The sequence below is a fragment of the Pyrgilauda ruficollis genome, unplaced genomic scaffold, assembly GCF_017590135.1.
Source record: "Pyrgilauda ruficollis isolate IOZ18807 unplaced genomic scaffold, ASM1759013v1 scaffold32, whole genome shotgun sequence".
Lineage (NCBI taxonomy): Eukaryota > Metazoa > Chordata > Aves > Passeriformes > Passeridae > Pyrgilauda > Pyrgilauda ruficollis.
In genome coordinates, this window is record NW_024524600.1 from 4,665,737 (window position 1) to 4,689,947 (window position 24,211).

At 37.3% G+C, this 24,211-nt stretch overlaps 1 protein-coding gene across 9 annotated transcripts in view; it reads left to right on the forward strand.

Annotated features, from left to right (window-relative positions):
- ATP2B1 (ATPase plasma membrane Ca2+ transporting 1) overlaps positions 1-22,021 on the forward strand; it is a 58,789-nt gene extending 36,768 nt beyond the window's left edge. For 3 of the 9 annotated variants that reach the window (XM_041474247.1, XM_041474246.1, XM_041474248.1), the window contains exons 9-22: positions 785-999; positions 2,185-2,427; positions 4,787-5,028; positions 7,740-7,977; positions 8,853-9,032; positions 9,119-9,206; positions 9,499-9,605; positions 11,131-11,322; positions 11,510-11,723; positions 11,854-12,065; positions 13,904-14,011; positions 15,812-15,994; positions 16,227-16,412; positions 20,578-22,021. In XM_041474247.1, coding sequence (XP_041330181.1) covers positions 785-999; positions 2,185-2,427; positions 4,787-5,028; positions 7,740-7,977; positions 8,853-9,032; positions 9,119-9,206; positions 9,499-9,605; positions 11,131-11,322; positions 11,510-11,723; positions 11,854-12,065; positions 13,904-14,011; positions 15,812-15,994; positions 16,227-16,412; positions 20,578-20,889 — 2,720 coding nt within the window. In that variant the 3' untranslated portion in view covers positions 20,890-22,021. Of the gene's footprint in view, positions 1-784; positions 1,000-2,184; positions 2,428-4,786; positions 5,029-7,739; positions 7,978-8,852; positions 9,033-9,118; positions 9,207-9,498; positions 9,606-11,130; positions 11,323-11,509; positions 11,724-11,853; positions 12,066-13,903; positions 14,012-15,811; positions 15,995-16,226; positions 16,453-20,577 lie in introns of all 9 variants that reach the window. The other 6 variants (XM_041474254.1, XM_041474255.1, XM_041474249.1 and 3 more) reach the window with 6 other exon arrangements.
- The last annotated feature ends 2,190 nt before the right edge of the window (positions 22,022-24,211 follow it).

Sequence of the window (24,211 nt, forward strand, 5' to 3'; positions counted from 1 at the left end):
TTAGGCTATATTATCTGGTGTATAGTGGTTTAATTCAAATATTTCAGGATTTATTTTGGTCCATGTAGAATTGTTGAAAGGTTTGGGCTGGAAGGAATTTCAGGAAGACTTGTAGCCCAGCCCACAGCTCAAGAAGGGCTGACTTTAGCATTTGTATCATTACACAGATACAGTCTGAAATGGAGCAATGAAACTTTTAGCTGTAACACTTTGCAGTTGTGTATGGTGGTATTAATTTTTCAGTGAGATTAACAAATATGTGTGCTGTAAACTACTGTCCTGGTCAAAGATTTTTTTTTTCATCTCTTCCAAGAGGTGTTGTTTTCCTTTATGTATCTTTTGACCTATTGTAGTTCCCCACACAGCCTTAATACTCATCTACTTCATGCATGGATTTTCCTGTCCTCCTGCTTTGAGACCACACTGAAGCACTCTACTGAATCAGTCAGCATAAAATTGGTGAAGGCCTCCTGAATTTTCTCACTTTTTATTCTGCTTATTGACTTTACATATTGGTCTGTCCTGTTACTAATTAGCTCCATGCTTTCCAATTAAATTGGAGAAAAAAAGATTTCTAGGCACTTCTAGGTGAAATGCATGACGAAATACTTGCATTGGAAACTGGAACACGTCTGAGAACTGCCTCCATGTTTTGACTTGCCTCTTTGAAACCTTAGTCCTAATCTAGCTTGTATAAGGGCAGAAGTATTTGCATGTATCTACAGTCTGTATTGCCAAATATTTGAGATAATTTCTTAAAACTGTTTGTTCTCTTTTTAACAAGGTTTGTTGATGTCTGCAATCACAGTCATTATCCTTGTGTTGTATTTTGTAATTGATACCTTCTGGGTTCAGAAGAGACCTTGGCTTGCTGAATGTACCCCAATTTATATTCAGTATTTTGTGAAGTTCTTCATTATTGGAGTTACTGTCTTGGTGGTGGCAGTACCAGAAGGTCTTCCACTTGCAGTCACTATATCTCTGGCTTACTCTGTTAAGGTAAGTAGGTAGAGGGCAAGTAGATTTTTTTTTTTTTAAGGTAGGTGGGCATATTCATCAGCTGTTAAATACAGAGTTATGCTGCATCACAGATATATATGTATGTTAGACTGGGAAGAAGCTTTTCTTGTTCTCTGAACTGCATAAGAATTCTACTGCAGTACTTTTCTTCATCTTTGAATGAATACACACTGACAAGGACAGTGAGCATTGCCAGCTAAAGATGAATGGGTTCAGTATGTACCATTGTAACATTTGCTTACAAAAAACAGATGTTTTAGAATTTGTAAATAACAAACTTTTCTGTAAATCTGAACTTCTACCTAGCTGATATGTTAAACAATTGCTATGAAAGCTTCTAGATTGATTTTTTTTTTTTTTGAACACTGAATAGTGTAAAGCATTTTGCTTTCTGCTTACTATACAGCATGTTTTTTAACTTAAGCTGTGTTCTTAATTTTCTTACTGCATCCATATGCTGAGACTGATTATTTGTCTAAAATCTAATTGTAAAGGTGATGGGTGCTTAGGCTGTGTTCTAAATTCATAACTTACAGCACTTACTAGTAGTGACCTTATTGTATAATTTGAAATTTGTCTTCTGCTTAGAGGTGAAAACACTTCACAAGCCTGTTAAGGAAAGAATTTTAAACTATATTTAATCTATGTAACTCCTGTAACCCTCACTATTTTAGTTGAAACATTAGGTTCCCACCTTGATTATAAGTCTGAACCCAGGTTTTTTGAAATTTGTATTATCTGATCTTCTGACAGATCTAATAAGCTGCATTAGACTTGTAAGCAGAAACACTTTTTAACATTACATTACATTTACCACATTGTGTCTGGTAAAGCTCAAACCTTACCGCTTCTCAATTTCTAAATATTGTTATAAACTGTTTTCTCCTAAAAGTCTGAATAGTATCAATAGTCAGTGTGACATGTAGATACAGGAGATTGACATGTATTATGTATCTTGTTCAAAATGAAGTTTACTGTGACATAATGGACTTAAGGAAGTCTATACAGAAAGTGGCAGCTGCAAGTTCTTCCTCTGAAATATGCCAGATGAATGAATGACTGAGTGTTTTCTGAAAGTGCTGTGTAAGACTGGATCCCATAAATGAGAATTTCTGAAGTGAAGCAATGGTCATGGATTGCTGTTAACTGCTTTTATTTCCTTAGAAAATGATGAAAGATAATAACTTGGTGAGACATCTGGATGCATGTGAAACTATGGGCAATGCCACAGCTATTTGCTCAGATAAAACGGGAACATTGACTATGAACAGAATGACCGTGGTCCAAGCCTACATCAATGAAAAACATTATAAAAAAATTCCAGAACCAGAAGCTATTCCAGAGAAAACTATGGCTTATCTTGTGACAGGAATTTCTGTTAATTGTGCTTATACTTCCAAAATACTGGTAAGTGGATTTCTTCATTCCAATCAAGATAACTGAGTAACTTCCTTAAAAGATGCAAATTGTCTGATGGCCACAGGCAGTTGCAGTGTAAATGGTATTTCGTACCTGCTGTAAATTGCTCAACCATTCATTTGAAACTCAATAAAAAAATAGCTTATTTCAGTTAGAACAGATAATTCAAAGACAAAATCTCAAGATAATTTCCTTTCAAGTTCAAAGCTCTTTTTTTTGTATAAGTGGGGCTGTTTATGACACTTGAAGGGTGTCTTGCCTGGATTTGAGCACTACTTAAAAATAAACATTAAACAGTTTAAATTTAAGAGTAGTACATTAAATAATATATAATGGAAAAATGTAACTACAGGTAAGGATTTTAATGGATTTTTATTCCAGATACTGCTGTATAAGTTTGTAAGCTTAGAATTGTAACATATTTGACAAAATCTTGTTTGAAACTTGCAAAATGTTTTGAAATGAAAGACTAATGAACTGTTACACATTTTACATAGTGGATTATTTACCATTTTGTGTTCATTATTTTCTAAAACTCTAAAAATAGCGTCCTTGCTGTAGTTATTCCAACATGTTGTATAACTTATATTCTTTAGGCAGTAAAAATAATAAGTAGGATTTAGTAAATGAATTAGCATTTCAAGATTTTGAAGAAGCCTCCACTATGGATACTTTGTACACAAATAGCAGTGAAAACTCAGTTCAGATGCTACTTATCAGCCAATAAAAACGGTATGTCTGCAAGAATTTCCACAAATGGAGTACTTGAGGCAGCACATGAAGTTTGACAGCACTGATTTCTCTGAAACAAGATGGGAATTCTAGAATGAGTTACAGCATGTGAGGAGTTTCACAGTCTGTTTTCTAAAGCTCTTTCTATACCAAGAACAAGGCAGCTGTATGTAAGCTGACCAAGTCCTTTATTGCTACCATTTTAACTGAATTATGTCCACTGCAGTAGAGTTAGGCTGCTTTACAGAATCAGAGAGGGCTGAAAGGGACCTCTTGAGAGAACCTCCAATCAATCCACTCCTCCTGGTCAAAGCAGAGTTAGCCAGAGCTCATTGCTCAGGGCACTCACTCAGGATCTCTTTAAGGATCTCAAAGGATGGAGACTTTGCAACCTTTTGGGCAGCCTGATCAAGTATTTTATCACCCACAGAGTAAAAGGTGTTTCCTTATCTTAAAAAGGAGTTTCAGAATCTTCAGTCTGTATCCATTGCCTGTTGTCCTTTCACTGGGCACCACTAGGAAGGTTTGGCTAGACAGTCCTTACCATTTTTCCAACCACGTGCCTTATTCAGGCATTCAATAGACACCAAAAATTTTCTCTCCCAGAGTGTTGTCTTCTCCTGACTGAATAGTCCCAGCCCTTCCAGCTCATCCTCGTATGTCAGGTGCTTGAGTCTCTGTATTATTTTTGTGTGCCATGGATGCACTTACTCCTGGATGTTGATATCTCTCATACTGGGCACCCAGAACTGGATGTCTTAAACTGCACATTTTCAGAGTGTGAGTATTCAGTACAGCCAAATTCAAAATCCTGCAGCTCTGAACAATGAAAATGGACCGCTGATTTATGATTAATGTAGTTCAGTTCTAGCCACCTGAGACATGTCAGATGAAGAAAGTGCTTTTCCATATTTTGCTGCAAAAAATACTGTAGTGTTATGAGTATATAAACTCAAATATTTTGAGAGAAATACTTCTTTGTTGATAGGACTAGTATGTGCATATCCCACATTGTTGAGATAAGAAACTTTTTTCTGGTATTAAAGGATTGGAAACTTGTTTCTGAACTCTTTCAAGTTAAATAGACCATGGCCTGGAAAACAGAACTTGTAGTGAGACTTAAGAAGCTTAAAGACTTAGTTTGTTCAGAAGAAGGCTAACAGGTGATGTGGTCATAGTCTAAGTCACTGAAGAATTATTACAGGAGAGGATACTTTAATTTAGCAGAAATAATGCCATTTAGCTTGCTGAAGTCAGTATATGTGAACTTAGCTGTACTTTTAAAATCCAAAACAATTGTTCATGGTCTACACTCAATTGATCAGATAAATATTTAAAGTAATGGAAAATGTCTTTTAGAAAGGTCATGTTGGGATTGATACAAACTTAATGGGTTATTTCTGAAGGATTGAAAGATCCTAAATAGGTACAGAAGTTACTTTTAAAAAGCAGCAGTATGACTTTGGATTATGACTCATAGGAATTTATGAAGTAATTACTGAAAAAGAAAACCTCCCCATCCCAGAACTAAGCTTCTCCTTCCTTGTGTTCTAAGTGCCGTGCTTCAGTGGTTTATCAGTTAACTAATCAGTGATGGTTCTTGTTCTTCTTGCAGCCTCCTGAAAAGGAAGGTGGCCTACCGCGTCATGTTGGAAATAAAACTGAATGTGCCTTGCTGGGATTGCTCTTGGATTTAAAACGTGATTATCAGGATGTAAGAAATGAGATACCAGAAGAGGATTTGTACAAAGTGTACACCTTCAACTCTGTTAGAAAATCGATGAGTACTGTGTTGAAAAACTCTGATGGCAGTTTCCGGATATTCAGTAAAGGTGCCTCTGAGATAGTTCTTAAAAAGTAAGAACAACTACTACTATGATTCAGCACTTAACTTTTGCTAAATGTTGTGATAGGTGGAGATACTGGCATGCTAAACAACATTGTTTCTTGTTTAGCTTGACAGGCATAGTCTGTGGAATACTTGTCTCTCTAATCACAGGTAGTTCTACACCCAATACCCTTGCAGTCCTATACCCTTGTGACTGCAGCTTCACAGCCTGTCTCTTTCAGTTGTTGGACTTTCTACAGTAAGATGGGCCATTAGCACTTTAGTTACTTTACTTCAGACACCCCAGCCCTACCCCTCAAAACAAAAGAAAAAAGAAAGAGATGGTCTCATGCTTTAGTTAAACTATTTTACTTTTAGGTGTGGTTGATCAAAATGCTCACCTGTCTTACAGTAAAGTCCCATCAGTTGATATGCCTAAATTCCAGGAAGGGCTTGTACCTTTGAAAAGTGATTATTTTTAGCATGTTGCTGTTTGGACTGTGCATCTTTCTGTTGAAGTCGATCATTTTAACAGGAGGTTGAACTTGAAAGTTCGAGCAGCTTGAGGGGTTTTAATGTGACAAAGCAATTGCTTCCTTATCCATCTGCCCACCTAGAAAGGATTTATTAGGATGAGATTAGACTTAGTGAGCGATTAGGTACCACTGGGACAAACCTTTATAGGTGTGAAGTTAGCTGTAGTAACTCCTGACTAGGTGAGAAGAGACTCAAACATGTATGCATCTTGTTCTCTAGAAACAGCAGCTAGTAGCCAGGCCTGTTTTGGTTCTGATGTCAAACGGTTTCTAGTCTGGGTAGCACATAGATTATATTCATCAGTCAAATTTACTTTTTTGCTTGTTAATAGCTTCCCAAATTGTTACCTAGGAAGTTACTAATGTACTAAAGAAAAAATACGAGCTCTTCCTTCTCAGCTTTTGTGCTGAGAACAAAATGTCAGTCTTTAAAGGACTCTTGTTCTTGATATGAAACTTAAAATATTTTTTTGTGTAGCTACATTTTAAGGCAAACCATATCAATTAATAGATGTGCCTATATTCACATTACTTCCACCTTCTGAGGTATTTTTTAACTTATAATGCTGGACAACTGAACTGTAGAAGTTGCTAGAACTCAGTCATCCCAGACTCATGTAGTCCACTTGACTTAGTAACTGAAATAACAAAATAGATAATAAGGGCATTTGACAAAGAAGAAGAAAACCTAGACTGATTTGGATATTATAGGAATAGTGTCCAAATAGGAAACTGCTTCAGAGTATGCACTGAATAGGACAAAGATTTAGCCATCATAATCTGCTTCCTGTGCAGTACCTGTAATCTGGTTTGTCAGTTGTGCTGCTCCTTCTCTATTATAACATATATAACTTCACTTATACTAAAACTTAAACATGAACATTTATAAGATACAAATGAGTCACAAGTAATGCAGAAACATTTGCAGGTAGAGCATTTTCTTTTTTCTTTCCTTATCACTAAGTCACATCTTTGAAGTGAGTTCCAGTGTGGTTTTGCATAGAATTTATTTATGTGTATTTAGTCATTTTGTAATGTTCAAATTTGTCACCAACCTTATGACTGCAGCTAACACTAGATATCCTTAATGACTGCTGACATTTTAACAGATAAGTAAAAAATTCACATAGACTTCAAATTTCAGTTATTATATGACTGTCCCTCTAAGGGACTGCTTCATTTTAATTTTTTCGTATGAGGTGAAAACTTTTAGGGAATTCCCTAAATCCTTGGACTATACACTTAACTGTAACACTTGTCATCTTTGCAGGTCTGCAAGATCTGAATTTGATATTTAATGGAAGTATTGAATTATTTTTTTTCTGGTGCTGTAGTAGTACTAATTTGTAAAACTAATGGATAATAGTGTTACTTTATGGTAAAACTTTGTAAAGAACACATGAGCAAGATTTAATTTCTTGCTCAAAATCATTGGTAGTGTTGTATTTATGGCATTAATATTAATAAAGTATATATGCTCTATCTGTGAAAGCAGTGGCATCTTTGGCATGAAGAAACATTATTGGGAGAGCACATATTGAAATGCTAGAGTGCATAGTGGTGAATCTAGTCTCCTATACAAACATTTTAATCAGTTTGCATATTTGTTTTTCATTTAATATTTCACATTGCCTCACCTACCAGATGCTCTCTGAATTCTCTGCACTAAACTGTGAGGGAAGGGGAAGGGCTGTGAACGTTTTTGTTCTTAAGGGTAGCAGTACCTAAGTTTGCTTATAGTGCTGTAGGTTTAACGCTTGCAGCTGTTCAAGCAGCTCATGCGTGTTCTGAAAGTGCGCTTACTTCTGAAACTGTATTGCTGGTAACAAGGTGGGATTATTTTGCTGAGCTTGAAACTGGATTGCCTGACTCAACCAGTGCAGACACCAGTCTGATTACATACAATGGAGAAATGGATACCTCTGGGAGGTAGCTGATGTTTGTATGTGAAATTGGTCAGGCATTACTTTCATCCTAGGATGATTGGCTCAGTTTAACTTTCTACAGAAAGTATGTTTTGCAGCTGAAGAAAGTGCATTTGAAGAAGATTACCTTAGAGATACCCCTACTGGAGTATTGTGCCCGTGTGATTGAGCCTAGCAAAAACACAGCTTATAGAAATTTAGAGGAGTTGACTGATAAGCTAAAGAGTGAGTTGAACTTCTGGTTAAAATTTGATTAACTCTTTAAACCTTTCTTTCCAGGTGCTTCAAAATACTGAGTGCTAATGGAGAACCAAAGGTATTTAGACCTAGGGACCGCGATGATATTGTGAAAACTGTAATTGAGCCAATGGCTTCTGAAGGTCTCAGAACCATCTGCCTGGCATTCAGAGACTTCCCAGCAGGGGAGCCTGAGCCAGAGTGGGACAATGAAAATGATATCGTTACTGGGCTGACATGCATCGCTGTTGTTGGGATTGAAGATCCTGTGAGACCTGAGGTAGGGTCACCAGCTGAGCTGCAGTGATTCTGTTACATGGGATTCGTGCTTTTCATCATGCAGAGTACTAGGAACTGAACTGCTGTTGTATGCCTTAAGCATAGTTAATAAATGAAAATCTAATTTCTTGAAGGGAAAGTTAATGGAGCTATAAAAGCAGATTAAAACTACTTAATGTCACTTATGCTGTGTTACTGAAGCTCTGTACAAACTAATAACTTAAGGTGCTTACTGTGCGGGATCTCAGTAAATGAAACAATTTGTTATTTTTTTACCACTTGGAGTAGTAGGGCTTTTGATTTGGATAAGATTAGCCATTGAGCTTGTTACCAGCTTCTCATGGGAAATGATGGAGAGAGCTGAGCTTGTCACCTGAGAACTGAGGGCAAGAAGTATGCCTTGTGGTTGAGGTGTAATGTTTTTCAATAGTGAAAGCTTTTATGCCGCATGCATGTGTGAAATTGGGGCTGCACTATTGTCACTTCACAGTAAAAGTTATTGTTGAAGTAGTGGGGTATGAGCTGTAGTTTATTTCACATAATCATAAATAAAATGCGAGTACTCAGTACAGCCTAATATGTTATGAGGATTTTTGTGGTCTTTTCAATACTGCAGTATTTGAAAAATTGCAGGAGGGAGGGGAACAGACATAGCAGTGGCACAGGCCTCTTGCCAGAATTGTAATTTGTGTGGTTTTTAGGAAAAGAACTGTGGTATGCTACTTAATTTTTTTTTAATGTTCCATAACTACAGTCTTCATTTTAAAATAACAGTTATCCTGTACTGAGCCATAAACATTCCTTTCACTCACATGTCTAGATTTATTAAACTAATGAACAGTCTCTGAGCCTGTGGGGTTTTTTTCTTGCTTACAGGTACCTGATGCAATAAAAAAGTGTCAACGTGCAGGCATAACTGTACGTATGGTCACTGGTGATAACATCAACACTGCTCGTGCTATTGCATTGAAATGTGGAATTCTGAATCCTGGTGAAGACTTCCTGTGTTTAGAGGGCAAAGACTTTAACAGGAGAATACGCAATGAAAAAGGAGAGGTAAGCATGCTGACTCTCACCAAGTAGATCAACAGATAGTCTAAGTCTCATACATGTGTAAAATTTGACCCCTGCTCTTTCTGCAGATTGAGCAAGAGCGAATAGATAAAATTTGGCCAAAGCTTCGTGTTCTTGCAAGATCTTCTCCCACTGACAAACACACTCTAGTTAAAGGTGGGTAAAAATACTCTGAGCTTCTAAGTAAAGCTAGATTTTTTTTTTCCCCCTGTTCTTCTAGGAGAAAAACAAATAGGACTTGAACAATGGGAAATGTCTGTGAAGTTGTTTCCAACTGATTTTTTTCTTTTCTGCTTGAGAGATGGACCAAATGAGAACTATTTTGGTGACTGTTTTTTTTGTTTGTTTGTTTTATGACTGATAAAGACAAAAACTGGGTTTCTCTTTCAGACTAAGTCTTTTCTGTGTTAATTTAGAACTGTAACACTTGTATGTCATTTTATTTTAGGTATAATTGACAGCACTGTCTTTGATCAGAGGCAAGTTGTAGCAGTAACTGGTGATGGTACCAATGATGGTCCAGCTTTGAAGAAGGCAGATGTTGGATTTGCTATGGTAGGATTTTTTTTTTTTTTTTACATCCTCAGTATTTTATCAATGACTTATCCAATCACTTCAGATTAAAGATCCTCGTTTCATGGACACAAACAGGGAGACCAGCTGGCAGTCTCTTTCATTATGATGTTCAAAATGGCTTTGTAGGCCATATCTTGTACATTGAAGTACAATTGAAGCCAACAGCATTTTATGATAGTGGAGGATCTGCATTTGTCTGGATGATTTGTTAGATTACATGGCTTTCTCAGCTACCCTTTCACATGGCTGCCAAACAGTGTCTTGGCTTTTAAGTGCTTATACTGCATAGACTCATGCTTTGAGTGTGTGGGCTTCAGCTTTCTTTCAAGACACAGAGCAAGACAGATTCCTCAAGCTTCCTTTTGCCACAGGATTCCTCCTCAGTCTTAAAGACTGATAGACTTTGGTCATGGCAGCTCACTGTAGTCTTAAAGCAATTGAAAGGAAAGAAAAAATGAAGACCACACTCTCCTATACCATATGCAGAAAAAGAAACACTGACTCAGATTCTACTCCTGAGAGAAAAGATGGGAAAGAGATTTCATATCATTCTTAAGGAGCTTTTTTCAAAAACTTAACTTAAAAATTTGACAGCTACATATGAAATGTTCTCTGGATTGTAACAGTCTTGTTGTAACAAGTATCTTTGTATAGCTGCTGTAGTTGCCACTGTCAGGGGCAGATTTGTTTGTCTGTTTTGAATGTTTCCTGCAGTTGCTGTCTGTGTTCATCTATGTAAGGAACTATCTTCTCTAACTGTTTACCTAAATAGCACTTAAAATATACCATATGATTTCTAAAGGTACCTTTTAAGGTGTACACATAGCTGTGCAGGTGACTCATTTCCTTGACAAAATAACATATCACGAATAGGGATCATTAAATTTGCTATTGAGTTAGTGGATTTGGAATGCCAAAAGAAAAACTGAGATTTTTTGAAGTAGTTGTCTTTGGGCATCATTACACAGAACACAGCTGTTTGGGTACTGTAGGAGACTAGAGGTGTGCTTAAATTTTAAGAATGTCATGTTGCTTTGCAATGCATATGCAGTGACATTGCATCGTCTACTGTTCAATGCTAATGGCTTTCTGCAAAAGGTTTTTGGTAGTGTTTATCGTCCTAGTGTGTTGCAAGCACATTGCCTGCTGCAGGAATCCATACAACAAAATAATTAGGGCAGAGTTTAAACTGTACCACTGCACCACCTGGTGGCCTTCAGCTTGAACAGGGTTCAGTAACATTTCTTTGGGAGAACTTAATCTGTCTTTACTGTCAGCTCTCAAATTTATATTAAGGTCTTTATTTTAAAGAGATCATTACTTTGTTTTCATTTTCCCAAGACTTCCAAGTAGAACTTGTTTCAATCGGCTTTATATGCTTACATTAAAGGAGTCCTTCAGGTGTTGTGCATCCAAATGAATGCTGACCAAAGATATAAGAGCTTTTGTCATAAAAAGTCAGTGCATCCTATTATATTTCATAATGTTTTTCTTTTTCTATCAGGGTATTGCTGGAACAGACGTAGCTAAAGAAGCTTCTGATATTATCCTTACAGACGACAACTTCACCAGTATTGTTAAAGCAGTTATGTGGGGACGAAATGTCTATGACAGCATCTCCAAATTTCTTCAGTTCCAACTTACTGTCAATGTAGTAGCAGTAATTGTTGCTTTTACAGGAGCATGCATAACACAAGTACGTACCAGTGGGGAATAAAGGTTGGAAGAGTCATGATTGATTAATTCTTGAGTTCAAACTTTCACTTAAACAGTAGTCCAAGATCATAATGCTCTTCAGAACATGTTGATATTGTATAATAGATGCCTTTAACAGCTGTAATTTCTGCACTTCAATAGAAGTGTTTGTGTATCTATTTTTGTAGGATTCTCCACTTAAAGCTGTGCAGATGCTGTGGGTAAATCTCATAATGGACACATTAGCTTCTCTTGCCCTGGCAACAGAACCACCCACCGAAGCTCTTCTGCTGCGGAAGCCTTATGGTAGAAACAAACCTTTGATTTCTCGTACAATGATGAAGAACATTTTGGGTCATGCATTCTACCAGCTTGTAGTGGTCTTCACGCTCCTGTTTGCTGGTAAGAATACTGAGGCTTTACAAAGTTAGTCTGAATGTTGTAGAGAGGTGTTTTTTTAAAACTAATTTTTTGCTGTAGTGTGTGTGTAAAGACACTAATCAAGCTGTTCATAAATATCTTTTATATACAGGTGAGAAAATTTTTGATATAGATAGTGGAAGAAATGCACCTCTGCATGCTCCTCCTTCAGAGCATTATACTATAGTATTTAATACATTTGTGATGATGCAGCTTTTTAATGAAATCAATGCCCGAAAGATTCATGGTGAAAGAAATGTTTTTGAAGGAATCTTTAACAACGCTATCTTCTGTTCTATTGTGCTGGGGACATTTGTTGTGCAGGTAAGCAGATTCTTGGAGGGTACTGCACTGATGTACTTGCTTACCATGGAAATGCCAATCAGCTAGTGCCAGAGATCTAATTTCTGCAATGTGGAAAACCTTCAGGGTCAAGCACACAATAAGAAAGTTGTAAGTGCAGCTTGAATGGAGTTTTCAAACCTCTTTGAAGGTGGCAATGCTGGAATGCTGTATTTGTATAAAAGTATTTGTAGTTACCTTTTGAATTTTCAACTTCTTCAATTTTATCTTAGTATTCTAATCTATTGGCAAAATATGAAGTTATATGTGTCATCTGTTCATTCACCCCTTGCCCCTAAATCTTATAACATCTACCTGTATATCTGAATGAGAATCCATTTAAACAATTATAGAAAAAGAATGACTTCTTTTATTTTCTTAATGAGATTAGGACGTGAATAAGCATTAGAAAATTAAGTATCAGTTTGTACCTTACTGGTGCAGGAACCAGTGGTACCTACTGGTATATATTGTAGAGGTGCTGTTTTAAGTGAAAAAACCCTGATGTCTAGGGTCCTTCTGTTCCAGCACATAGGGGAACTCATAAAAGCTAGTTAGTTAACTCAGTGCATGTTAACAAAGGAAATTATCTTCATTGATTGGGTTCACATGCTGGTGTTGAGAAACACCAATTTAAAACTGAATCTACAGAAAATAGTTTACAAGAACTATTTTCACCCTCTAAATAGCCTTTACTTTAATTAGTCAGAAGAAAAATCAGTGTACTACTTAATTTCAGTACACATTTTCATTTTGGGTTAATTTGGGATATATAACCTACATATTAAATTTCTCCTTAGACTTGATAATTCATGAAGTTGATCAGTTCAAGCATTGGAAATGTGTGCACTGCTGCTTCACATTAAGTCAGGGACCTTACTCTCTTAGGTTTAGATTTTTATAGATGACACTTCTTCAGAAACTGCTCTTATTTTTGGGGTTATGAATGCAGCAGATTGACTGTTGTTGTGCAACCAAGCCAAACATCTAGAAATTACTTCTGACTGCCACTGTGTTTGTTCCCTTTATAAATTTGGCAGACTGAATGCCTTCCCAATTCCTGATTTGTTATATCAGTGTTTTATTCAGAGTTAATAACAGAAGATACTCTTTGCTTTTTCAGCTGTCAGGTGTCCTACTTAATGGTCAACACTGTCTCCTTTTCATTCCTGCCCTGCTGCTTTGAATTGTTGATTCTCCAGGGCAGACTTCCATGCATATAATTCCTATGCAGAGGGATAGCTTGCTCATTAGGGCCCATACAGCTTGTTGTAATAGCTAAGGCAGTAGGAGCTCATTTAATTTAGCTTTTGAGATCCCTACCCCCTTCCCCCAAGATTTACTATATGTGGTGATTTAAAGTCTGATATTTAACACTGATGGGATACGTAGTAATATCCTGTAGAATTACTTCTGAGATTTTTCATGTCTTATGGATCTATGAATTCTATTATTATAAGTTTATGAATCTTGGACCTAGTTCCAAGATGGGTGTTCAAAGCAAAAGTAATCACTGTACATTTGTAGCATCAAATACATGCTGCAATTGTGAAATGAAGGGAAAAAACTTCAAGCAAAATTGGGGAGTCAGCAAGTTTTCATGAGTGTGACATTTGAAGAATGAATGGGTAGTTCTTGAAATGCTGAAAAGTGGAAGAATATGGCATAGGTTTGGAAATTTGTTCAAACTGCTGAGACAATGAAAAGAAGATGAGAAATCCCATGTTCTCTTGCAGAGCAGTCTGTTGTGATCTTTAAGCATTAGGGAATTTTCTAGTAACAGGTCACTGATACATGTTTAATTGTGTTTTTCTCCACAGATCATTATTGTGCAGTTTGGTGGAAAGCCTTTCAGTTGCTCAGAACTCTCAGTTGAACAGTGGCTGTGGTCCATTTTCCTGGGCATGGGCACACTACTTTGGGGCCAGGTAAACTAGAATTTTTCAAAATGCCAAATATCTACTTGCAACAGTATACTTTAAATGGAAAAAACAAACACACTGTCTGTAGCATTCAGATCTTTCAAGTGGACTATATGAATATATGAAGACTAACAGTAAATATTAATTACAGTTGACCTCTTCAATAAATATAGAATATTGAATATTCCTTCCTCAGAGTGGGTCAGTTATTAACATTTCATAACTAGATCCTGTGGCTGGTTTGTTTAGCAGTTTTAGCTAGAAGCAGCTGTAGTTACCTTTGCAATATGAAATTGTATCTTCAGCCAGATATGAGTACCAGAAAATGTGGTAAGAATACAAGATGCAATGAACGTGATAATGTTAAAATATATTTAACTTGGTGCTTAAAGGTTTTCTTGAAAAATCAGAATTGCGAAATTTGACAGTATTTTCTTGATTTAAAAACCTGGAGTAGCAAAAAATGCAGCAAAACTCAAACTGCCTTTCTCTTTAATCTTTATTTAGTCTTCCCACTTAGTAAGCCATTACATTTGGACTTTTATTTCCTTTCCCCTCCCCCCAGAGTGTCATTACTATTGCATGCACAACAGTGCTTGTAAGCAGCAAGCTTATTTACATGAAACCTTATAGCTACAGAGTTTTCTATTATTTAATGACATAGTTGTCTAAACTTTTCATACCACATGAAGAGTTTTCCATTACAGTTTCTTTCCTTCCACTAAGTAAAAGACACTTCATGTTTCACCATAAAATGGGTAGGATGAATTTTAGTTGTAAATACATGCATAGACATGTTTTCTAAAAGTGACTAAGCTTTTTAACAAGGTTCTCTGGAAAATTAATTATTTAAAAAAATCAAGTAGAATCACTCTGAGGTGACTCCTAGAAGAAAATCGAGATGGCTTGAAATACCTTTGACCCAAAGTATCTTGCAAGGGCAAAGCTTCCCTACTGCCATTCATGCTGCTCTAGCATCTCATTAAAGTCAGAGCGCTTTAATTTTCTGAGAATAATAGAAACTGAAGTGTGAGCTGAGAGCATTCACAGTAGCAGTTTCAGCATAAAGGGCTGTTTATCTTGCTTTTGGAGCAGACTTTTTTCCTCTGCAGCTGCAGAAATGGTCTTCTAGGTTTGTGATGATCAAGGAAAGCAGTCTTGGAATTGATCTGAATGTGCTAGATATAATGTACCAAAAGATGACTCCCCTTAACCACACTTAGCTTTTTTTTAAGATATATAAATTGCTACACACCAAGTAACAAAGTAACGGCCTGAGATACATAAAATTTCAGAAACATCACTTGCCTTGGGAATGGATTGATATCTCCCAGGTCACAAATGAATGAATGTCTCTTCTGTGTTTCTGAATTAATTGTGGTTACTTTAGGTGATGGAGGTCCCACTTGAGGTGACACGTCATGCTCATCAAACTGATGAAACTCTAAAAGCTCTAGATACAAGTACAATCTACAGGATTAATGGCTTTTATAGCTTCAGTACTGCTCTTCCTGGCATTGTCAAGTAATGTTAATGTGGAATTCTTTGTCCCTGGCAAGGCTGTTTTGTAGTCCAAGTTTAATTTCGCACCTTGGTTGAGGTAGTAAGTATATTCACAGCTTTGCAGCTATTCAGCTGGGGTGATTGTTTTACACTGATGCACTCATCCTGTCTATGTAATTTAGTTTTTCAACTTTGCTAATTGTATGCAGGATATCTGTTAAGCCTTAAGACTGGTATTACTCTTTTTTTTTGTTGTTGTTAAACAAAGAATAGTCCTGATGTATGTATTTCATCCACTGTTAGTTGATTTCAACAATTCCAACCAGCCGACTGAAATTCCTTAAAGAAGCGGGTCATGGAACACAAAAGGAAGAAATTCCTGAAGAAGAACTAGCAGAAGATGTAGAGGAGATTGATCATGCTGAGAGGGAATTGCGTCGTGGTCAGATCTTGTGGTTTAGGGGCCTAAACAGGATACAAACTCAGGTATGGTCTTGAAAAAGGTAGGATTCAATGGGTGTTATGAGGGAAATTTCTCCATTTTTGACTAAGGTGACTGTTCTAACTGGTGTGACTGAGACTGTCAAAAGGGGGTATGGATGGATGTGTAATCCCTCAGGGTCCTCTGTTCTCTTCAGCTTTAAATGCAACTCTTGCCTGTTTATCTGCTCTGTTTTTAAAAAGTGCCTTTTTTTTCTTTACTTTTTGTGTGTTATAGATGGGATGGTCCTTTCTCTTGTTCTCTCTCTCTCTTGCTGAGCAAGCTGTCACAATCTCTGATTCCTTGCAGATGGATGTAGTGAATGCTTTCCAGAGTGGAAGTACCATTCAGGGGGCTCTAAGGCGGCAACCCTCCATCGCCAGCCAGCACCATGATGTAACAAATATTTCTACCCCTACACATGTAGTGTTTTCCTCTACTACTGCTTCTACTACTGTGGGGTGTGAGTGTGTGTTCCTAAAGTGCATGAAATTAACATTTCCTAATTCACGTACCTAACGTTTCTCATTTTCTCCTTAGTACTTAAAATCATCGTTCAGGCTTTTATAGAGCTCTTCCACAAAGTGGAGTCCTCAAGACTTTTTTTTCTTAGAGGGCTGAGAACAGGTGGAACAGTTTCAACAAAAGACTTTAATGCGAAAGCTGTGAGCCTGCACATCCTGTGCCTTCATCCATTCGTGTACAGAGGGATTTTTAAGATAAAGAGGGAAAACTGTTGTAAATTTTCGAGTATATGCCTCTTAGGGCGACTTGCATTGAATAAGTGAATTAACTGTATGATCATGGACCCAGGTCAACAAAAATAGATCTCCTGCACTGTAGCACAAGCAATACTTAAGTAAGCAAGCTGATTTGGATCAAATGGTGTGTTGAAGATATCAATGTAGTTAGAACATGGAGCACTAAATGCATTTTCTTTGTAGCCTGTAAGGAACTTTATGAATCTCTGCTTTCATTGGACCTTATTTACTGAATAACAACTTTTTCAACATCAGGATTCAGGTGGCGAAACAAGGCTTCTAAAATGCATACAAGTCAGAAGAAATATGAATTAGCTAATACAAAAAGGAAAAAAAATTAAGCATTAAATGGCAAACCTTTCACTCAAATCTGAAGGGTTCTTTTTCCTCTCTAGGTTCTTCTGGGAGCAGTTCATAAGCCATCAGTGACAGCGAAGTTTGTCTCACCTCAATTCTACCATCTCTATCTTGTGCTCTAAGTGGCATTTCAGTTTCAGCCTTCCTCTCTGTAGAGGCTGGAGATTTATTTACTCTTGGATGTAGGCCTAAACTCTGGAGCCAGAAGATGCATAGTAGTTGTAGTTGAATGCTCATAGCCAATATCTTTATTCAGAGCTTTCCATCTTAATACATGTTTAACTTTCTTCTCTAACTTCCTAGAGACGGGTTAAATAATTGGTTTTTTAAAATAACTCTGAGAGGGCTTCTTCTCCCCCTTCCCCTCCCTGCTTAAACTTTCAGATTACCAGATGGATGAAGATCCTTAATTTCAGGAGCTGTCTTAAGTGAAATGGTGAAATCTTCAGACTTTTTTTTTTAAAGTTATTTTTTTTATTATTTTTGGGCTTGCCCAGAATTCATGTTTGAGCTTACACAAGTATTTACCTCTGTATTTGTTCTTCAGTGGTGAGACAGGTATTTCCCTACCTTGCAGTAGTACTGAGAGGCTCGGCTCACAAATTTGCATGCCTCAAGAACACAAAATGAAAAGTAGATTTAACACTTAAGGATGCACAGGATTGCATCTCCTAGTTAAAATGCTAATTAGTAACCTGTATCCCTAACTACACTCCAGAACATTAATTAGACATTCAGAATTCTCTAGAGAGCAATGTCATTCCATGCTGCTATTTGAGCAGAATCTACTGGGCACTGCAGCATCTCATTGCATCAAATGACCAATGCAGATACAGAGCTACCATAGCAGAGAACTAGTTTTTTATCCTCACTATTACAGCCTTCTGCTACACCCTCCAGAAGAGCAGCTTTTTGAGAACTAATATAGATTAATGGGAAGCAGATGTGTTATTGTCTCTTTTTTGGAGCTGCTTGTTGGAAAATAGTTCCTATAAAGTAAGGTTGCAACTCTTAAGCAGCCATCTGGATAGGAGGATTTGGAGTGCCAACTGCATTCCTTGCTATTCTGGTACTAATATGAGGAGGGCCTGATGACAGTATGAATTACACTTAACAAATTGTCCTGTTTGCACCTCACTTACATGATTTATTTATAGTTATCCCTCTAGTTTAATTATCTTGAGTGGTTGAAAATAGAGCCTTCAAAACACTGGATTTTCCCTTTTGAAAATGCTGAAAGTTTGATTTCTGCCTTTGTGGCTGGACTCTTGAGGGTCCTGGCCTTGCTGTAGTGTCTAGTCCACTTGTGTAGTATGCGTTCTGCATGGGCACCAAGCCTTTATTGTGGGTATGCACATATTCTATGATAATTACAGCTGTCCTCTTAAGCCAGAATTGTTTTTCATTGCTGCTAATGTTCTAAATTCTCATCTGTAAGCAATGAACAAACAGTCCCATGAGACATTCATATTTCATTTTGCCACATAAATGGCACAGTGGGATGCAACATGCCGTATAAAGTCATTGCAAACTTTCAGTCTGGTATTGTCATTGCCAATTTTCTTGGTCGTGCCAATCCAGTTTAGGCAGCTGGCTGGACTTATTTAAACCTCGTATAATGTGTCAACTCCTTGCCAGTATGCTCAATTCTTTTCATGCAATGAACAGTGAAGTACTAGCTGCTGTTGTAATCTTTTCTCCAGCACATTCACTCTCTTTTCTGTCCTCCCCTTACTGGTAGTTATATCCTCCCCCCGATCGTTGCCCCGTCCCTGTTTCCCCTTATTCCCTGTGCCTTCTTCCCTTGCCTCCATGGTTAATTTGGCTCAGCATGTACCTGTAGTATAAAAATGGGGACATGATCACTTTGCAGTAAAATTCTTTGTGCAAGTGGTCTGAGGGTGCAGAGGTGGGGAAATGATGCTACTTCTAGAGCACAGTTGAGACATGAGACTTTATCATGTGCAGTGGTTCTATTTAACCAATTTGATTTAACACATTGCTTTTGGGGAGCTCTTCTCTGTTTACAGTGAACTTCCCTGGTGCATCTTAGCTGTTTTGAAGTCTCTGCTCTTGATCTGCTTGACCTTCCAGCTTAATTCCTTCACCTGGAAGTCACTTTATTTTTTCTGTTGAGGAACTCTGGAAGCACTAGTCACGATGTATTTCTCAGCTTGAAGCAAGTCATCTTGGATGCGCTAAAAAAAGCTTTAAATTTGACTTGCTGTTTGTAACAGCAAGTTCTTGTTTACTACGGAGTTGCTCTGCTGCTTAGTATTTAACACTATTTCACAGTGCTTTGCTGGAGACTTGCTCAGGGTAGGGATGTTGAGAATTGACTAAGGAGTCAACAGGAGGGGGAAAGTGTCTCGGGAAAAGTGTTGGATAAATGAGTGAATCACTTCTGCCTCACCTTACTTGTTTTATCAGTAACAAGATCCTCAATTTCTCTGGTTGATCAGGGAACCACGAGGCATGGGAGAAGGGGGTGTGGGCAGCTGGTTTCATCCTTCAAATAATAGTTAGGAAAGCTTAAATTCAAGTCAGCCTGGACGTGCACAATTTGCAAAATAAAGCTGTACTTTGTTTTGTATCTATTTTAACTATGAAAGGTTTATTTATGAATTCTGTTAGCTTAGCTTTCTGATTAAAAAAATATTAAACAACAAAAAACCATGAAACAGTCCTCAGCCTGGGAACTGTGTCCATGACTTCAGTGTGAATCGAAGACTCGCGCAAAGGCCGATCATCCTGCTTTTCTCATACTTGGCGCTACTTAAGTAGTGTCTTCAAAGATACAGCCTGTCCTGGCTACTGTACTGTACAATACAGTATTCAATTTCCTAGTTCTGGTCTTAAGTTTCCAAAGCACTGTTCACTAAGGAGCTTTCTCTAGAGTGGAAAATGGCTATATACTCGAATATTTACAGCTGTTACAGCGGTATCCTTTTTTGCATGACTTCGTAAATGTTCGTTCATTGTGACATTGGCTTACACTTGCTTGGCTTTTTCATAGTCAGTTGACATCCTAATTCCTAGCATGAGAATTAGTGACCCTTTTATCCCCTAACTTATTTTCAGCCTATCCCCTCCTTCCCTCCCTCCAATCTCACCCAAATATTCAATAAAACAGTCATTGAGATTTATTTAATTTTTGAATAAGTAAATATTTGTTGGCCTCACTTCTGAAAAATGCTTAGCCCATATTAAATAATTAAACAACTCTAGTGCCATGTCTGAATTTTAGGGCCCTTCAGCTTTGCAGTACTTTCACAATTTTTATTCCTACTGTGTAGACTGGCCGTGCTCTACTGAAATGCTCTTCATTTTTTACAGTTTATTGCAAGTTCCACTGCATCATACAAATTTGATTCACTCATGTCTAGCTGTTTGTGGATTCAAACTCATAAGAACCATGCCATTATCAGTAAATATGCAACATTTTAACAATACTTTTTCTTTGTTTACAGATCCGAGTGGTGAATGCATTTCGTAGCTCCTTGTACGAGGGGCTAGAGAAACCTGAGACACGAAGTTCAATTCACAATTTTATGACGCATCCTGAGTTTAGAATAGAAGACTCCGAGCCTCATATTCCCCTTATTGATGATACTGATGCTGAAGATGATGCTCCAACAAAACGCAACTCTAGTCCCCCTCCCTCTCCCAATAGAAATAACAATGCGGTTGACAGTGGAATTCACCTTACAACAGACAAGAACAAGTCTGCTACCTCTTCATCCCCAGGGAGCCCACTACATAGTTTGGAAACATCACTCTGATTGTAAGCTGAATGTTAACACACTAGCTGCATTGTAAAGAAATTGAAACTGGGTCTCTTCACACATTATGATGGACAAGATGATATTCTTGTCTTGGACTTCAACAGAAGAAACACTTGTACGAATGTAGATTTATTTTTTTAAAAAAAAGCTTTCTGCCAGACTGGAGGGTGCTTTTCTGGGGGTGGGAGTAATAATGAACTCTGACAGATAAACAGTAACTCAGCATAAGTGACCTGTGGATCATCTGTTGTACTAAGAATGGTCCTGAAGAGTGTGTTAGCAGAGCTTTAGTTTATCATGATCCTTTTCTGAGGGGAAAGCTGGGAAGGGCAAGGAGGCCCTGGATCATTGAATTGATACTTTAATTTCTGCTGTTGGCTGTTAATAATTTGGATTATTTATGTTTATAAATGATACAGATCTGTTTACAAGGTTTGTAGATACTTTTTTGTTCCTGTTCATAGATGGGAAGCTTCCTTATAAATGATGCAGAGAAGACGAAAAACAAAACAAAAAAACCAAAAAAACTAGTCCTTCAAATACTGCTGTATTTTCAGGAAAAGGGTGTTTCTATTGAAACTGTACTAAATTTTGCCTGCAATTTACCTTGTTAAATATTGTAGATAAATTGCTACTACTAATAGCCAAATAGATAACACTAATGCTTTGTAAAAACATGAGCAGTGGTGTTCTAATGAAGTTATGGCCTCTGTCCTAATTAGTTTCTTAAATACATTTACTACTTAATGGTTTTGGAACAACTGTTTAATTTTTAAAAATTTTGAGAAACTTAATGAATAACTTTTGTTCAGAACTTAGTAGGATTGTTTAATGCAGGACATCAATACGTGATGGAACTTGCTTGAAATATTTCTGTTATCTCGGGCAAAATGGATTAAATCAAAATACATCAGAATCTTAGTCCTTTGTTTTTGTCTAATCATGTTAGTTTAGTGCTGTCTTGGTGAACTGTGAGTGGAACTGTGATTTTTTTCTAATCTATAGAATCCTTCATGCAGCATGAGGGCTGTTGGCATTTTGAAAGGTTGTTAGTGGGTAGCATACATGTTCTCCTTTTTGTTTTTGAAACTTGTTTGTAAACATGAATAAATCTGCCCTTTTGTTAAAATAAAATTGCAGCAATGGTTTCTTACAGAATTTTTTTCTCAGCTCCTTCACTGGAAATACAGAAGGTACTCTTTTGTGTTACTGGTTATCTTTAAACTGCAATTTCAAGATGGTAACAGCCCCATTCCAAATAGCTCTTTGGGTAAATGGAATATCATGATGGCTGCCTCCAGAATGAATGTAAGTTAAGGTACTCAAAAGTCTTCACTGAGCCAAAAGGATACTCCTGGGGAATTAATAGGTCTGCCTGAAATTCCGAGACTTACTGTGAGTACCGTGTAATAAATGTATCTCTGACTGCTTAAGTGAGGGAGACTGAGAACTGACATAAAGCACAGGTGAAATGCACCAGAACTGATCGACTAGAGATTGACTGAAGAAGTTATGCTCTGCCTCTGCTGTATTGTTCAGACAGCGAAGGATGATGAAACAGTACTTGCTCTGGCACTTCCTCATGTTTGCTTGGTCCAATACTACTTAGAAGAGCAACAGAAGACATGAGTTGTAAGATCTTCTTTTTCCAGCTCTGTATTCTTAAAAATAGCAAACTGATTTTGTTTGTCAAATAATCCAGAATTATGGACATTTTTTAAAGTGGTCCCTTCAAAGGACTGCAAGAATTAAGTTGGTAATGAGGAAGGAGATAATAGTGGAGCTAACTGCAGAAATGAGCAGGTTGGGAAGCTCAAGCACATCTTTCCCTTGTGGTGGGGGTGCATGCATGCTTGGGATTGTCCTTTAGTGGATATTGTTCAACCTGTGGCACTGTATCCCACTGTCAACCACTCCTGAATTCCATCTTTTCTATTGTACTTCAGTAAATACACTGAATTCTAGGCAAGGGGGTCGAGGGTGGGGGGTTGCACTTGACACTTTGTATAGTGATTTCTCCCACACGTTTCTAGCACTTTTCTTACATCATAGTTCTTATCTAGAGTGCTTGGTAGGAGGGTCAGGTTTTATGTAAGCTATTTTCTCTTTACTACAAAAGTCAAATAAGCACTGGCTTAAAATAAAGGGAGTTTTCTTTATCTGTGAAGTACACTGCCATGTGGAAAAGTATCTTCATTTAACTTCGTTAATGAGTAATGATTTGACTTCATTTCAAAACAAACTTTAATTTTCCCCTCTTCTCTAGGTGTGATCATGACTGCATGTTAATCTTTTTTGGAATAAAATCTACACTTAAACCTTTTGTGGGGGGTGGGATGGTGAACGTAGGCTTTGTACATCGCTGGTCCCTCTTGATTCTGTTAACATCAGTGTGCTGTTCTTGCAGGACAAACATCCTTACAGAAATAAGGAAAAGTTGTTTAAGAGGGGGGTATGCTTTCTTTGTGATCTCAAGAAATCATAACATTGCCTAGATTATGAAATGGTTTTCACTAAGCTCATGAGGCCTTCATTGCCTTTCTGGTTGTAAGGTTTACTTGTCTTTCTTCTTGTAACTGAAATAAATAAAAGTGCTGTTCATCTCAGTCTGTATGGGGACTGAAATTCTTGAATGTCAGTACAGTACTGATTTAAACCTGAAATGCATGCCAGTTATATAAAACAGCTCTTGCTACAATTTTATGCTCATTTGCTTTGAAGAGGTCATGGTATATAGTGTGATGTATATACATGCTTGAGCGATAGTGACTTGGAACATAAACTCAGTTCTAGACTGAGCGGCTCTAAATGTGGTTTGGAGTGGCTTGAAATGTGGTTTCCTGGGTGGGATGTCTGCTATAGCTGTGTACATGTTAGGACACCTCAACTTGGCTCTGAAGGAGGGCTGAAAACAGTAATTAATATAAGAGGAAAATGCTGCATCATGGAGTAGTCTGAAGAGAATAATGGAAACAAATGACTTAATGCTAAATAAGTGGGTAAATGCAGGGGTCTATAGCAAGTACAAGCAGCCAAAAAATACGAAATAACACACTTGAAAGCTTTCTTAGAATAACAGCAAATTTTCCAATGTGTTTTGAAGTAAGCAAGCAAATGTAATATTCATGGGAGCATAACTCGTGGATACTGAGTATTGGAAAGTGATTCCAAAGGCCTGATAAGTTCAATTCCTACTGCTAGTAGTTCTAGCCTCTGCAGAGCTCTAGAATAATCCAGATCATAGTAAGCAGTACATAGATTAAAGTAGAATATATTAATGTCTTTACTACTTTTCTGATGCAAATACTTGGTTTTCAAG